Here is a 14,277-nt window from a genome sequence, read left to right as displayed (position 1 = left end):
GCCAGAATGCTGAAAGAAGTGGATGATTTTACCCAGTCTTTAAGAGACAAGGTAGATTTTCTTGTACATCTGCTGCTTGTGTTGCCTCCCCAGCCTGCCACCACCAAGTCATGCTCGTGCTGACCTCCCTTTTTGCTGCCCTGCTGTCCTGTGCCCTGACAGTGGGCTGGGCAGCAGGGCCAGTGGCTGGACATGGGCTGTGTGGGAGGGAGAAATAGGAGAGTTTTCCTTGGAGAAGCTCACTCAGGTCCTACAGACCTGTGCTGAGTGTGGGATTTTTTGCCTTCACAATGAAAGATGAGGCTTTTATCTGCATCATCATGGTAAGGCCTCCAGCTTCCCTCCCAGAGCCAGCTGGGATGAGTCCTGATCTCCATGGAGCCTCTTCCCAAGGCAGCCAGACTCCCTGTTTGCAGGGCTCTGCTTTCACCCAGAGCTGCTATTGCACTGCTGGCCCTGGAGCTGTCTTACAAACGGAGACTTTGCAAAGTGGCTGTCTCTTCCTCCCAGCATAGAAAATGGCTTCTTTTTCAGGTGCAATCAGATCAACTTCCTGAATTCCCCCGCCTCCAAGTAGGGTTTGAGGGAATCAGCAGCTCCGTGGACGAACCGCAGCCTTCCCTCGAAGCAGAAAAGGTAGGAGGGAATCTGTCTCACTTGCACATTGTCAGTGTGGCAAGCAGGGCTGGAGCTGCCAGTGCCACTGGTGGGCCTCAGCATTGGCCACAGAGGGGCCTCCCATCCCTGCAGGCCCATCACAAAGTGCTGCTGAAGCAACTGGTAGTTGGAGAGGCCATGCAGGACACGTTGTAGGGCTGCCCAAGGACACTTTGCAGCACCTATGGAGGGCACTGCTCCCCCTGGAACTCCTCAGGTGGTCCATAGGAAACTTTTGCAGGAGCTTTTGCTGTAGCACCTTGAGAAAGCAGCATTTAAATCAGAGAGAGGGGAAGAGCCTCAGGAGTCAGATGAGCTGGGCTGGAGTCCTTCGCTCAGCTCCGAGAGCTCTCACTCTGAGCCTCCTCCTTTTCTAAAAGCAGGAAGAAATGCTTTTTCAAGGCAAGTTGTGCATCAGAGAGAATTTCTACTGCCAGGAGACATCCCAGTTCACTTTCACGTAATGTACTAATTAATGCATTGATCTGTGAGTGTGGGAGAAGATTTTCCCCATGGTCCCTGCACTGGTCAGTGGCATGGATGCAGGATGAGATGAGGGTGATTCTGGCAGTGTTTGGGGAATAGGCCCCTCCAGGTACAGCTGCACTTTGCTCCAAGATGCTTTTCTGCATCCATTGCCATGCTCAACAGCTCAATCTCTCCTGTCTTCCATCCAGGCTTTCAGTATCCTGCCAATGTCAGGTGTGCTGCAGCCAGGTGAGAGCCAGCAGGTCTCCTTCACCTACTCTGGCCACCTCAACACCATCTCCGATGTCACGGCGCTGTGCCACGTGGAGGGAGGCCCCAGCTACGAGGTGCTGGTGACCGGGGAGATCTCACATGTCCGCTACTCCGTGAGGCCCCAGGAGATCAACTGTGGCTTACAGGTACCACACACATCCCTGGCACAGCTCCTTGCCTTGGCACCACGGCCAGCAGGTTCCTGCCCACCTCGCTCCAGGGCTCCCTTCCCAGTCCCTTTGTTGGCTCTGGGGCTTGGAAGCCCAACCTTTGAGGGACACATCTGGCATCCAAGCTGCTCTAAAATGGCCATCTCCAACCCTCTCCACAATGCTGGGAATGCCTCTTTTTCAGGGTACCTAACACTGCCTCTGGGGCAGGCAGGGTCCCAGTGGGGGTGCTCTGAGGGGTGTGTCCCTGAGACATCTCTCTGCTGATCCACACCTAAAGCCTGACCTCCAAGGAGATGCTCTTGTCTAAAGCTCTTGCTTAATCCACACAATAATCAAGGGAAGAAGTTGGGCTTCCAGTCACTACCGTTGGAGAGACTGTCCCAGAATAATCCCCACTTCACTCTTTTCCAGTCAAAAGCCAACAGATATTTCCAGCTGCTGGCCCTGTCTCTGTTGCCCTGGGTGACTCCCTTGTTGCATCTATGTTGCTTGCCAATACTTGCATGCAGGTGCCTTTTCTCCTGGAATGCCTCAGTGCTGTCTCTGTTTCTCCTGGCTGTGGGTGACCCCTCAGAGGGCAGAGGGCCTGTGTGCCCTGGTTCATTTATTGCTGGCCCTCACATGGTTGTTACCACAGCTCTGTGTGCTGCCAGAGCTGCCTGGTGCTGTGCAGGTGCCCTGTGCCTGGGGGTTCCCCAGGTTCCCAAGTGCCCCTATCTCCTCCCTGGTCCCTGCTCCCATGATGTGTCTGCTTTCAAGCCCAGGAGGGAGGAAGGAGATTCCCAGCAGCAGGCCTGGTCTGTAACTTCCCTCTCCTGTGCCTTCTCTCCAGATATTTAATGAAATTCATCACAGCGATGTCACCCTGGTGAACAGTGGCAAGATTGAATTCAACTGGGTGCTAAAGCCTAGCCCTGCAGACAAGTGTCTGCCTGGTGTGTTTCTGGTCAACCCCACTACTGTAAGTAGCACAAGTGACTGAGCCCAGCCCTGTGTCAGGTGGCCCAGGAGAGTGTTAAAGGGGAAAAAAGGGGGGAGGTGGGGAAGGGGGAAAACAGTCAGAAGGGAAAACCCCAAACCCAGCCATGAGAGAGACAGGGCTGTAAGCAATTTCTGCTGGGGCCAGAGAAGGTCAAACAAGTGCTCTCCTGACAGACTCCCCCACGGCCTTGGCCGGTGGGTGGCTCTGCTGTCAGAGGCAGACACCGGCGGGAGGCACAGGTGCGTGGGTCACTGTCCTGTCCTGCTGGAAGGGGAGCAGAGGAGAATTCTTTTTGATAGATTTCTCAGAGGAAAATAAGGCACAAACCCAGCAAGTAGTGTATCTGAAAACTGTTTGTTGATAAAGAAATGGCATGGTCCCGACCAGAGGGGGGACAGAAAAGAGAGAAAATGAGAAACAGAGAGAGTAACACAGGACAGGGACAGAGCGTCACCGCGAGAGCCCTGAGGCGCTGTGTCGGCTCCTGCTCAGCCGATGGAGCAAGTGCTGCCAACCGCACCAGCGTGCGTGCCCGCCGCGGCGGGAGGGGCTCCATGGGCCGGCAGCGGGGCCGGGCTGGATCGGCCGGCAGCGGGGCCGGGGCTGGATCGGCCGGCAGCGGGGCCGGGGCTGGATCGGCCGGCAGCGGGGCCGGGCTGGATCGGCCGGCAGCGGGGCCGGGGCTGGATCGGCCGGCACTGGGCCGGGCTCCATGGGCCGGCAGCGGGGCCGGGCTCCATGGGCCGGCAGCGGGGTCCCGCGGGCTGCGGCCGGGCCGGGCTCAGCAGCCGCGGTTTGTCCCGGTCGGGGCACGGCGGCTGCTCCCTCGGCGGAACAGCGGAGCACTGGGTTGCCGTGGCGAGCGGGGAAGCGGCGACGGCAGCGTAGACAGACAGGGAAGAAGTGGTTCTGTAGGGAGCCGGACCCTCCGGCTGCTCCCAGCCCAACAAAATAACAAAAGTGGCAGGGAAAAACTGTCTGTGTTAACTGCTATTATATGCTGAGATTTCTCCCATAACTCAGCCCGTTTAGGACTTTTTTGCTCAGACAGGCAAAATTTTCCTGGGCTTTGGGGTCTGTCCGCCTCCAAGGGGGAAATCTCTTGCAGCCCCCTAGACACAGAGCCTGTCTGCATTTTCTCCTAACAACCTCCTTTACACATGGGATGTGTTAAGGCTCCCAGCACGTCTACAGCTTCTATAGTAACTTTTCACCCCACGTTAGAAAGTGGATTTATAACCTATGTTGAGGCATAAGTAAAAATTTAATTGATTGCTCACAGTCACTCAGGGGACCCCGATGGCTGAGATCTCAGGCTGTGCTGGCACTGGAGTGTTTCTGAGGGTCACCTTACCCAGGCTGTGTGGTCACATATCCCTTAGTAGGCTTGCTGCTCCCTGCCTCCTCCAGCTTTGTTGCTGTGCAGCGGCTTTGTGGGGCAGTGAGGGGGCCAGGGAGCAGCGGGGCTGGAAGAGCTGGAGAGAAACTAGCAGCATCCCACCGCTGTCCAAGCTTCTCAGTCCTGCCGGATGTCTTTGAGCCGAAGCAGCGCTCCTGCCTTTGTCCCTCCCTGCGGTGGGAAGAGGAAGCCAATTGGCTTCCCCATTTCTTCATGCCTGTCTCCTGCAAGGGACAAGAGGAGCTGCTGGCCCTGCTCAGTGCAGGGATTTCCCTTCCACAGCGGCAGCAGAAGAGCCTTTTGTTGATGAGGCAGGCTCTTGCTGGCAGAGGGCAAACCCCATCAGCAGCAGAGCTGTGCTCACATCGGACTGTGCTCACATCAGGCTGTGCTGGGGCTGCAGCCTTGTGAGCCCTGGGGAGAACAAACTGCACCCCAGGGTCAGAGGCTCGACCTTTTGGTCACAAGGAAGGTAGAAGGTGTGAGTAACAAAGCCTGCTCCTCAGTTAAAATTTAAAGAAAATTTAATAAGAGACAACAGGGGACCAATAAAGTAGAAGTAGTAGTAGTCAATAGTAGAAATAGTCAATAAAGTAGAAGTAAAAGCGCTGGGTGTTTGACTTGGGTACTCAGCCACAACCAGAGGCACACACCAGTCAACACAGCAACAGCCCTTGTATACTCTGGGTATTGCATCAGCCTAATGCATATTTACAAATGGTTATACATTCTCAAACATTTTAACATAGTTCCTCCTCTGTCCTGCCTTTTTGGAGTATGTGCAGTTGTCCTAGTCCAGGTCATTTGTTACTTTTTTACACATTCAACAGGTTTCCATTCCTTCATTGGTTAAATGTTAATATTGCAACAACTCTTCACCAACATTGGTATCACAACATAACATTCTCATTAAACGAACTCTAAACTTTAGCAAAACTTCTTTTACAAAAGTCATCATTATAAAACACATAGTATCTACTCTAACAATTGTGAAAGCCAATACTGTAATATATTTATCATGAAGGTGATGTGGTCTGATGGTTTCTTCTAGATGAGAACCTGTCTCCTCAGCCTGTCTGTCCCCTGAGCCATCCCTCATCAAACACTCTGATGCATTCCCTCCCTCTTCTCCCATCCCTGCAGGGTTCCCTTGCACCTGGCAAGAAGCGAGTGCTGAAATTCTCTTACATGCCAGGATTACCAGGAGCCTTCAGCAGGACTTATCAGCTTAAAGTGGGTGACCAGCAACCAGAACATATCTGCCTGAAAGGAGAAGCATCCTTTCCCATGATCAGTCTGGACCTGCCCTGGAGCATCAGAGGTGGGCACTGCCTGTCTGCCCTCAGGAAAGGCCCCTCTGGTTTTGTTCCCTACCATAGGCCCTGAGGGCAGCTCATGCCAACCTCCACCGAGCCTGGAGGGTTGCAGGACTCCCAGACCAAGTCAAGCCCCCTGGTTGCTTCATGAGTCTTGAGCAGAGGATGCCATGTGGACTTTGTCCCAGGAGCCAAGCTGCAGAGCCTGCCATCCTCATCCCTGAAGGACGATGGCTAGAGTGAAAGGCTTGGGAAAGCTGTAAGAGAGGCTGGCAGGGCTTCTGGCAGGGTTGGATCTGTGTGACATTGCAGGGGATGAGATTCAGAGAGGAACAGCAGCATCCACTTTCCATAGATGGCTTGAGGGATTTCTTTCTGGTAGAAACCAGTGTTGGGAGGCAGGGACTTGCCAGCTTCAATGGGACTGGCACTTTGCTCACACTTCTCTTTGTGGATGTTTTCTTCCTTCAGGAAATGAAAAATATGAGAAGATACTGAAACAGCTCATAAAACCCCTGCAACAAGACAATCAGAGGAATAAGTCAGTTATTCTGAAGAAGCCTCAGAGCCTGAAGACCAAGATCTTGAAGTCTCAGACCCCGACAACTCAGACCTTGAAGACTCAGAACCCAAAGAGTCAGGACCTGCAGCCCAGTGTGCTTGCCTCTGGCACTGTAGTAAGAACAGCTGCAGCCCCGTTTGGCACAGGCCACCCTCTCCATGTCACCTGAGCCCCTTGCAGCCCACAGCAGCTCCTGGTGCCCTGATGACACTTGGGACCTCCCTGCCCACTGACAACCTTGTGTCACCTCAGCATTGCCCCTAGGGCTGCCCCGCTGGTCATGTCTCTTCTGGGGCTGCACCAGCTTCCTGGCTAGCCCAGGGAGAGATCCTGAAGGCCATGCTCCAGGGATGGAGTTGATGGTGCTTTGAGGGAGATGCAGGTCATTGCTGGGGAGTTCATTGTTCCCAACCCAAGCCCTGCCAGATTTACAGCCCTTAACAGCAGCTGCCTGATTGTGCCCTGGGGCTGTGCTGGAGGTGCTCATCTCCAAGAGGCACCAGCTTGGTCCCAGTTCCCTTTCAAGACAGCTGCTGTCCAAGCTGCCTTGGTACAGGCTGGGGGCAGGCAAGTATCTGGAGCTCTGGAAGATTCCTGGCTTGTCTGTCTGCCTGGCCAGATCAGCTTTGCTGACAGTGTCTGGGCAGGCAAAGATGCTGGAGTTACTTCCCTGGAGATGAGGTCCTGGCTAAGAGAGCAGGAGGTGTCACAGGCACTGAGCAGCCAGACAGGAGGACCCCACACCCCCTCCCAACAAGAGTGGGGTGGGATCCTTTCTCAGGTGCAAGCTGGGCTTTGGGAAGGACCTTTGCTAACCAGCCACTGTCTTCCCTTTCTTCAGTCAGACACTCAGCTGCAGATAAAGATGATGAGGATGCTGATGGAGAAGGCTGCTCTGGAGCTGCAGCAAAAGCTCACATCCCATCCCCTGAAGAGCAGGTTCCCTGACAAGGAGCTGTGCCAGAGTCTTGCCAAGTGAGTAGGGACTCCCATCCCCATCTCCAGGTGCCCCTTGGGAACACCCAGCCATGTCCCCTTCTCCTGAGAGCTCCCTGTTTCTGCAGAGCTGGGAACAGCCTGGACTTCAGAAAGGGTCTGGTCCTGGTGGCTGTGACACGCTGCATGTGAGCAGTGGAGTGTCCTCCCTTCCCCAGCACCACGCTGAGCTTTGGACTGCTCAGCTCCCCACAGCTGTGGGGTTCTGTCCCTAGAGCTGGGGGACCCAGTGCAGACCTTCAGGCCCTTCCAGACAGCATAGATTCTGTCCCTGCTGCCTAGCTCTGAAGGAGACAACTCCCAGCTGAAGTCTTGCTTCCAACTAACAGCTGTGCAGCTGTGACACTGAACAAAAGGAGAAGGGAGCTGCACATGTCAGCAAACCCTTTAAAACCCAACATCAAATGGTTTGAATCCTGGTGGGGTGGCAGGGCAGGTGACACGGCCTGTCCCTTTGCACCATCATGATGCAGCACAAGCATGGGAGGCTTCAATTCAGGAAGAAGATGCTCTGCAGAGCAGCTCATGTGGTCTGGTTGCAGAGCAATGAAGATTTCCTGTGCAGGCAAACCTTATTCCTAGACCCCAAAGCAATTTCAGGCTCAGGCTGTACACCAGGCTAGGCAGTTCCACTGAGAGCAGTGGAGGCCCAGTGGACTCACCTAGACTGGCTTTTCATGGCAGACGAGCTGTGGCCAGTGTCCATTTTAAACTAATTTTATTTTCAGGTACCATTAGTAGCTGATCAAACCTAGGGCCTGCACTCCTCCTGACTTCCCAAAGTCATTGCCAGGTGGTCAGGCTAAGGGTTTCATGGGCTTGAGCTGAGTTTTTACAGCAGTGAATAAAGAAATAGCCACTGTATTTGTATCCTCCATCCACTTGGATGTGTAGCCAGGCTGTGGTTTAAGGACTGTCCTTATTCCTTGCAGAGTTGAGCTGCCCCAGTATGTCCTGGACATGGGCCCTGTCCTTAGGGGTTACACTGAGACACGCTCTCTGAAGATCACCAACCCTGGGCAGATCCATGTGTCCTTCAAGGTCGATGTATCTGTCCTGCAGGACACAGGTAAGCAGTGCTGGAGACACTTCCTGTGGCCTTGAAGGAGGTGTCTCAGACAGATTAGCTTAAGCCCCTGAACCTGGGGAGGTTTCTGAGCTTTTTCTTCTCAGTGCCCCTGCTGGGAGTTTTAGAGGCAGAGCTCTCCTGGCCAGCCATGCCCAGGGACCTGGCCTGCCTGCGACTGCCCCAACGCTTCAGTGCAGGGGCCAATGGACTCATCACCCTGGTCACCTCTCAGCATCTTCCCCCCTTGGCTCCCACGAGCAGCAAGTTTCTTTGGGCACTCTGTGGGCTTGTTTTGCCAACCAGTGGGGTCTGCTGTGTTTTGGAAGTGCTTTGTTTGGAGTTCACACTGTCACAGCACTTGTATTCAGTCTTTATTGAGGAAGCAGCCTGTGAGATCCTCTGGTGGATCAAAAGAGGTTTCCAAAAGAGGCCTTGAGGCAAAGAGGTCTTGAGGCAAGGCTGCCCTTCCATCACACAGTGGCTCACTGTGTCTGAAGGGTGTTCAGGTGCACTCTTAAGTTTTGTCCAGGTCACAGCACAGCGTGGGGCTTTTGCCAGACCTCTCAGCCAGGACACCTGTAAGGCCTTAACGTGCTTGTGCACATTTTGTGTTTTGTGTGTATCTCAGCTGCTTTGTGTTCATCTGTTCAAGGTTTCAGCGTGGGCCTGGACCAGATGATTTGCCTGCCCCCCAACAACAGCGTGGACTTTGACGTGCGCTTTGAAAGTGCCCACAAGCCTTATGGTGACGTGGAAGTGCTGCTGCCCATAGAGGTACCACAGCTCTTGGGGCAGGCAGCAGGCTGGGCACAGCAGCAGATGTCACCCGCACCCTCTGCTGAATCCTCTGTCCTTCTCCAGGTGACAGAAGGCCCTATGTACAGCATCCGCATCCGTGCCACTGTGTCTGAAGTGTCACTCACCCTCACCAAGAACAGACTGCAGTTCTCTGACATCCCTGTTGGGCAGTGCCAGGTTGAGACCATCCAACTCTACAACCGGTTCCCAGAATCCTGCAAATGGTTCATTGCTTCCAACAAGCCTGCTCTGAAGGTAAAGCACAGGCCACATTGAACACGGAACTTGGTCGGGTTTTCTTTGTGACTCTTGCTCTTTCTGCTCCTGTGGCTGCCTGAGCACTTGAGTCTACAGTGTGTTTGAGGAAAGTTCTGAGGGTCTAGATCAAGGCTGGTTTGCCTCAACCTGTTCCATTAGCTGATGCTTTGCTTTGCTGCCATCTTCACCCATTCCTCTTCCTCCTCTGAGGACAGTAGTTCCCTATCTGCCTGCCCTGTCTCCAGGGCTTCCCTCCAGCTCTGGGCTTTGGGGCCACACTTGGTTTGGCTGTGGGTGCTCTCAGCTCCGTGTCAGTGTCTCAGAACACGAGGAGACATCACATGATTGGTTTCTGTGCCCAGAATAGTCACCTCAAATTCATGACACCAGCCGTACGTCAGAAACTGCAGGTGCTGGTGGATGAGCCCTGTCCCTTTGACGTGACGCCCTCCAAAGGAACCCTTGATCCAGGGAAGTGGCAGGATCTGCAAATCCAGTTTACACCCGAGGAGGAGGTGAGACTGGCGGGTGTCAGCCCAGGAGGCTGTCAGGGCTGTCTGGAAATGAGGGCCTGGTGCAGAGAGTGTGGCAGGAGCTCTGCCTTCACAGGGAGCTTTCTGCAAGCCTCATACTCTGCGTGGCTCAGTTCACCCCACAGAGCACTCGTGTGAGATGTGCTTTGAAATGCCCACAGGGAGCTTGCACAGAGAGCACCAGGGCTCTGAGGCTGCCTCTTGGCACATGGGGGGGATGTGCCCAACTCCCCTCAGCCTCCCCCTTGCCTGGCTGTATTTGCAGCTGTGACACTCAGTGCAGAGCAGCTGCCCACTCACAGAGGATAATCCTGGAATGGCTCATCCTGCTGCAGGACTGACAGACCAAACAGCCACCACCCACCTTCCTGGGCATGGCAGGACGGTCACCTGTAGTGGGGTGCTGCCAGCAGTCCCTGGGGCTCTGGCCTGCCTGCACATTCCTGTCCAGCTGGGGATTCAGCTTAAAGGACAAAGCATTCCCAAAAGTGGTTTGCCTGTGGCTGCTGGGTCTCAGAAACTGGCAGTGTGTACCAGCATGGCCACAAGTGCTTCTGTGCCCACACACAGTCCCAGGGATCTTTTAATTGCTCAAGAAATGTAACCATCTTGTGTCTGGCTTGGACCAGAGCCAGACACTAAGCAGAGAAGATGACCCTTATTTCTTGCCAGTGAGAGCTCATTTGCCTCTCTCATGGAGCTGGTGTTTGCCTGATGCAGCAGTGCCAGGACTGTGTCTGGACACTGTAACCCTGAGGGCCCTTCCCATGAGCACTGCACTCCTGCATGACTAGGTGAAAATGTCTGACAGTCCATTGTACATACATCCATCTGATTCCCAAATACCCAGTTACAGTGCACACCAGCGTTCATCCCAGTTACTCAGACCCAGACTACTACAGATGCTCTAGTCCCTAGCATAAGTAAATATCTGGTTTCCATTCACCTTGGAGGGACTGATAACACCCTGACCTTGGGGCAAGCCTTGTTGTATTTGGGGTCCTGTCACCTGGGACTTCATGGATGAGTTTTCTGCACTTTCCTCTTTTCAGAGGTCTTACGAGAATGAGCTGGAGTTTATCATTTGTGGGAGCAGCAATCGCTTAAAGCTGCACCTCTCAGGACAAGGTCTGGAGCCACGGTTGGAGTTCAGACCCCCAGCACTAAAGATGGGAGGGATGCTGGTGGACAGCAATGGGGTGGAGGCCACAGTGGTGGTGAAGAACCCATGCAACTTCCCCACTGAGTCTCACTCACTGGATTTTGATGAGCAGTACCTTGAGGAGGAGAAGGTGAGAAGGCAGGTCTGGTCCCCATGTACACGCTGCCCAAGCTTCACAGCACTCCAGCATTCCCAGGCTTGTGCCAGGGAGATGAAGGCAATCCCCAGGGCAAAGTCAGCTCTGCTGACATGCTGTGGGAGGACCTAAACTAAATAGTTGGTGTTATTGGGAGGAAGGGAGGAGACAGAAAATGGGTTGATTGAGTCTGTGTGATGAAAGGCAAGAAAAGGAATCTTGCGTATGGTTTCTCTTCCCTCCACATACAGATCCTGCAGATGTCACTAAGGTCTGAGTACCAAAAGAGCTTTGTTATGCCTCCACGTGCCATGGGTGAGACACTGCCTCCAGAGGTGCTGCAGGACCACGAAGCACACAGGAGGCCAAAGGCTCAACAGGCAGAGCTCAAGCCCATGGCAGAAGCCAAGGCCAGGGCTGAGGCCAAGGCCATGGGCAAGGCAGCAGCAGGTCAGAAAAACAGTGAGGGTTTGGGGGTGTCTGTTTTGCCTGTGGTCCAGCCCATACACCCTGAACTCTCTCTGTCACCTTGCTCTCCAGGGAAAGCCCATTCTTTTAGCAGCTGCCTGTTCCCCAGCTTGGTGGAGGAGCTCTTGGCTGAAGGGCTGTGGCATCCTCTACCAACCCTGAGTGTAGCCAAAGCAAGCTCCTATCTGCCTGCCATAGACTGGGGAAATAATCAGGATATTTCCTTGTGTCCCTTAGCCACAAAGACTAGGGCTGGATGAGTTTCTCAGCCAATAGGACCAGATCTAATATCACTGGCTCTTTTATATTTGCACCTTCCTAGCAACAAAAGAACAATCTCATCTTGCTTTCACCGAGTCTCCTTTCCTGGGATCCGAGGGCATGGGGACTTTACTGCCCGGCCATAGCTTGGGGGATTGTCTGAATTCTGGGGAGGGATACAAGCTCCCCAATATCTCCTGGGATGATAGGCTGGGTCAGGAAAAGCTGTGAATCCTTGCAGCTGACCCAGAGCACCCAGGTCAGCTTGCAGTCACTCATGGTTTCTCCTCTTTGTGCTAAAGAACTGCAGCGAGAGAAAGCTCTGCAGAGGAAAGCAGAAGTGGATAAAATAGCACTGGAAAGGAAGCTCATAGGGAGGAAAAAGTGAGTAAGGCTTCCATGGGTTCCTGCTGTTCCATGGGTTATTGTCCCTGGAGGGCTTCCCTGCTCCAAGGACTCTGAGCTCAGAGGTGCTGGATAGCAAAGGCCAGAAGCAGCACAGGGATGGCCATTCTGAGCTCCCTGGCTCCCAAGAGAGGAAGGACCTTCTTCTGTTGAGACAGAAGATCTTCTTCTCTATTGGAGTGCTGAGCCCTCCTGGCTTAGATGCTGCCTGCAGGGAGCTGGGCTCTGGGCTTGCCTTGGCACTGCCTCTAGAGGTGTCTTTAGGTCCATGGTGTTGAGTTGCACCTTCTTGATCATCTCCCTTCACCAAAACAGTGGGATTGTGGTATGGGCAGGTGTGGGGCACAGAGCATAGCTTGGTTTGGGTCCTGCTCCTGCCACAGCATTGCAAGTCCTTGCAATGCTGATCTGCCAGGCTTCTCCTTATGGTGGGACACCACCCACAGAAGCTCACGTCCTTTAGGCTCCCCTTCAGCTGCAGCAGTAGGCCAGCCCAGGAGAAGCTCAGCTCCAGCAAGGCAGCCCAGCTCAGGACACACAGGCAAAGTGTGGAGCTGAGAGTGGAGGCTGGTTAAAGCAAGTCTGTGTATCAGCACTTCCTTCAGCCCAGGCTGAAGTTGGTTTCATGGGGAGGAGACAGATGAGGCTGTTTCAGATGGCTTTCATGGCAGAGAGCACCGGTTTGCTTGCTCACAGCTGGGTTCCTGCAGGAAATCTGGCTGACAAGAGCCTGTCTTGCAGGAGAGGAGTTCCTGCAGCCTTTGCTTTCTGACTGATAGGATTATTCTCATTAAGGAGCAGGCTGTGCCCTGAGGGGTGCTGAATGAGCTGAGTGAGAATTGTAGGAGAGATAAGCAGATGTCAGCAATCTGTGATCTGCTTTAAACTGGGAAATCAAGAGACAAAGAGCATTTTCAGGCATCAGCACAGAGAGCTGCTGGATCAGCCTTTGGCAGTGGGCTGGAGGTGTCTGGCTGTGCCTTAAGAGGGAGCTTGCACAGCCAAGACCTTATGATGGCAAGGTTCAGGTTTGGCTGGTCCTGGAGGTCCCCTTGCACCAATGGCATCACTTGGGATGTTCCCAACCTCTGTGGGTTGAGAAAAATTCACGGAAATGGTCTCGTGGTTCTGCCTGGCCTCAGGGTCAAGGAATGAAGTGCAGGGCCGGCCAGGACTGCTGAGCCCAAGTTTCTGGTGGGGACTCTCAGCGATTTTTTCTGTTTTGTTTGCTGAAGGGAGCTGAAGCAGCTGGCTCAAAAGCGTGAGGAAGAGGCAAAAGCCTTAGAGGAGGAAGAGAGGCGGAAGGAGGAAGAAAGGCGGAAGGAGGAAGAGAAGCGGAAGAAGGACAAGAAGGGTGTCTCTGTGGGGAAGCAACCTCCAAAACCAGAGAAGGGGAAAACCAAACCCCCAGAGAAGAAGGAAACCAAGGCTCCAGAGGGGAAGGAAACCAAGGCTCCAGAGAGGAAGGAAACCATGATCCCAGAGAAGAAAAACAAACCTCCAGAAAAGAAGGAAACCAAACCCCCAGAGAAGAAGGAGACGAAAATCCTAAAGAAGGCAACCGAACCCCCAGAGAAGAAAAACAAACCTCCAGAAAAGGAAACTAAATCCCCAGAGAGAAAGGCAACCAAAATCCCAGAGAAGGAAACCAAAGCTCCAAAGAAGGGGGAAGCAAAAGCCCCAGAGAAGGGGGAACCCAAAACCTCAAAGAAGGATGAAACCAAAGCCCCAGAGAAGGGGGGAACCAAAGCCCAAAAGAAGGGGAGAACCAAAGCCCCAAAGAAGGGAGAAACTGAAATCCCAGAGGACGCAGCTGAGACGGAGAACTTGATCCAGAGGTTTCAGATCTATGAGTCATTGCAGCAGAATTTCTCCTACTGGAACAGAGTTCAGGGTACTGTGCAGATACCTGTGATCCAGAAGGGAAACAAGTTCCAGCATGCAGCTGGAAACCAAGGTCAGAAGACCAATAAGCCTCAGGAGAAGGTGAAGAAGAAACCTGAACAAAAATGTAGAGACCAAAGCAATCTTTAGTCATCTCAGCTGGAGATGCAAAGCAAAGTTACAGAGGGGACAGTCAGATGATGATGTTCCACAATGACTGGGTGTCATCTGTGCTGATGGGGAGGTTACCCCTTCGTGGGACTCAGTTTTTTCAGGCAGGGAAAGATTATTCTTTAATCACTCAACTCAGTTTCTACAGTTTCAGACCTTGTATGCAACTTTAATTAGTTAATAGATTTCTTTCTAAGTAAGCTATTGGTTAATAAAATATATTTTACTTGTGCATCAAATCTCTCTATTGTATTGTTTACTTGTTCTCTGCACTGATTCTCATGGGACAAATCCCTTGTTGTTGCA

At 53.2% G+C, this 14,277-nt stretch overlaps 1 protein-coding gene across 1 annotated transcript; it reads left to right on the top strand.

Moving 5' to 3' along the window:
* The first annotated feature begins 290 nt into the window (after positions 1-290).
* On the top strand, positions 291-14,031 carry LOC129130579 (hydrocephalus-inducing protein homolog). Its single transcript, XM_077173086.1, has 14 exons — positions 291-323; positions 1,371-1,544; positions 2,404-2,532; positions 5,096-5,273; positions 5,740-5,945; positions 6,672-6,805; positions 7,759-7,895; positions 8,548-8,669; positions 8,757-8,948; positions 9,314-9,466; positions 10,537-10,776; positions 11,034-11,232; positions 11,814-11,895; positions 13,152-14,031. The coding sequence occupies exons 1-14, from the start codon at positions 291-293 to the stop codon at positions 13,948-13,950; spliced, it is 2,778 nt and encodes a 925-aa protein (XP_077029201.1). The 3' UTR covers positions 13,951-14,031.
* The last annotated feature ends 246 nt before the right edge of the window (positions 14,032-14,277 follow it).

The sequence above is a fragment of the Agelaius phoeniceus genome, unplaced genomic scaffold (assembly GCF_051311805.1).
Source record: "Agelaius phoeniceus isolate bAgePho1 unplaced genomic scaffold, bAgePho1.hap1 Scaffold_113, whole genome shotgun sequence".
NCBI lineage: Eukaryota > Metazoa > Chordata > Aves > Passeriformes > Icteridae > Agelaius > Agelaius phoeniceus.
The sequence above is the reverse complement of the archived record's forward strand: the minus strand, read 5'-3'. Positions and strand labels throughout refer to the sequence as shown.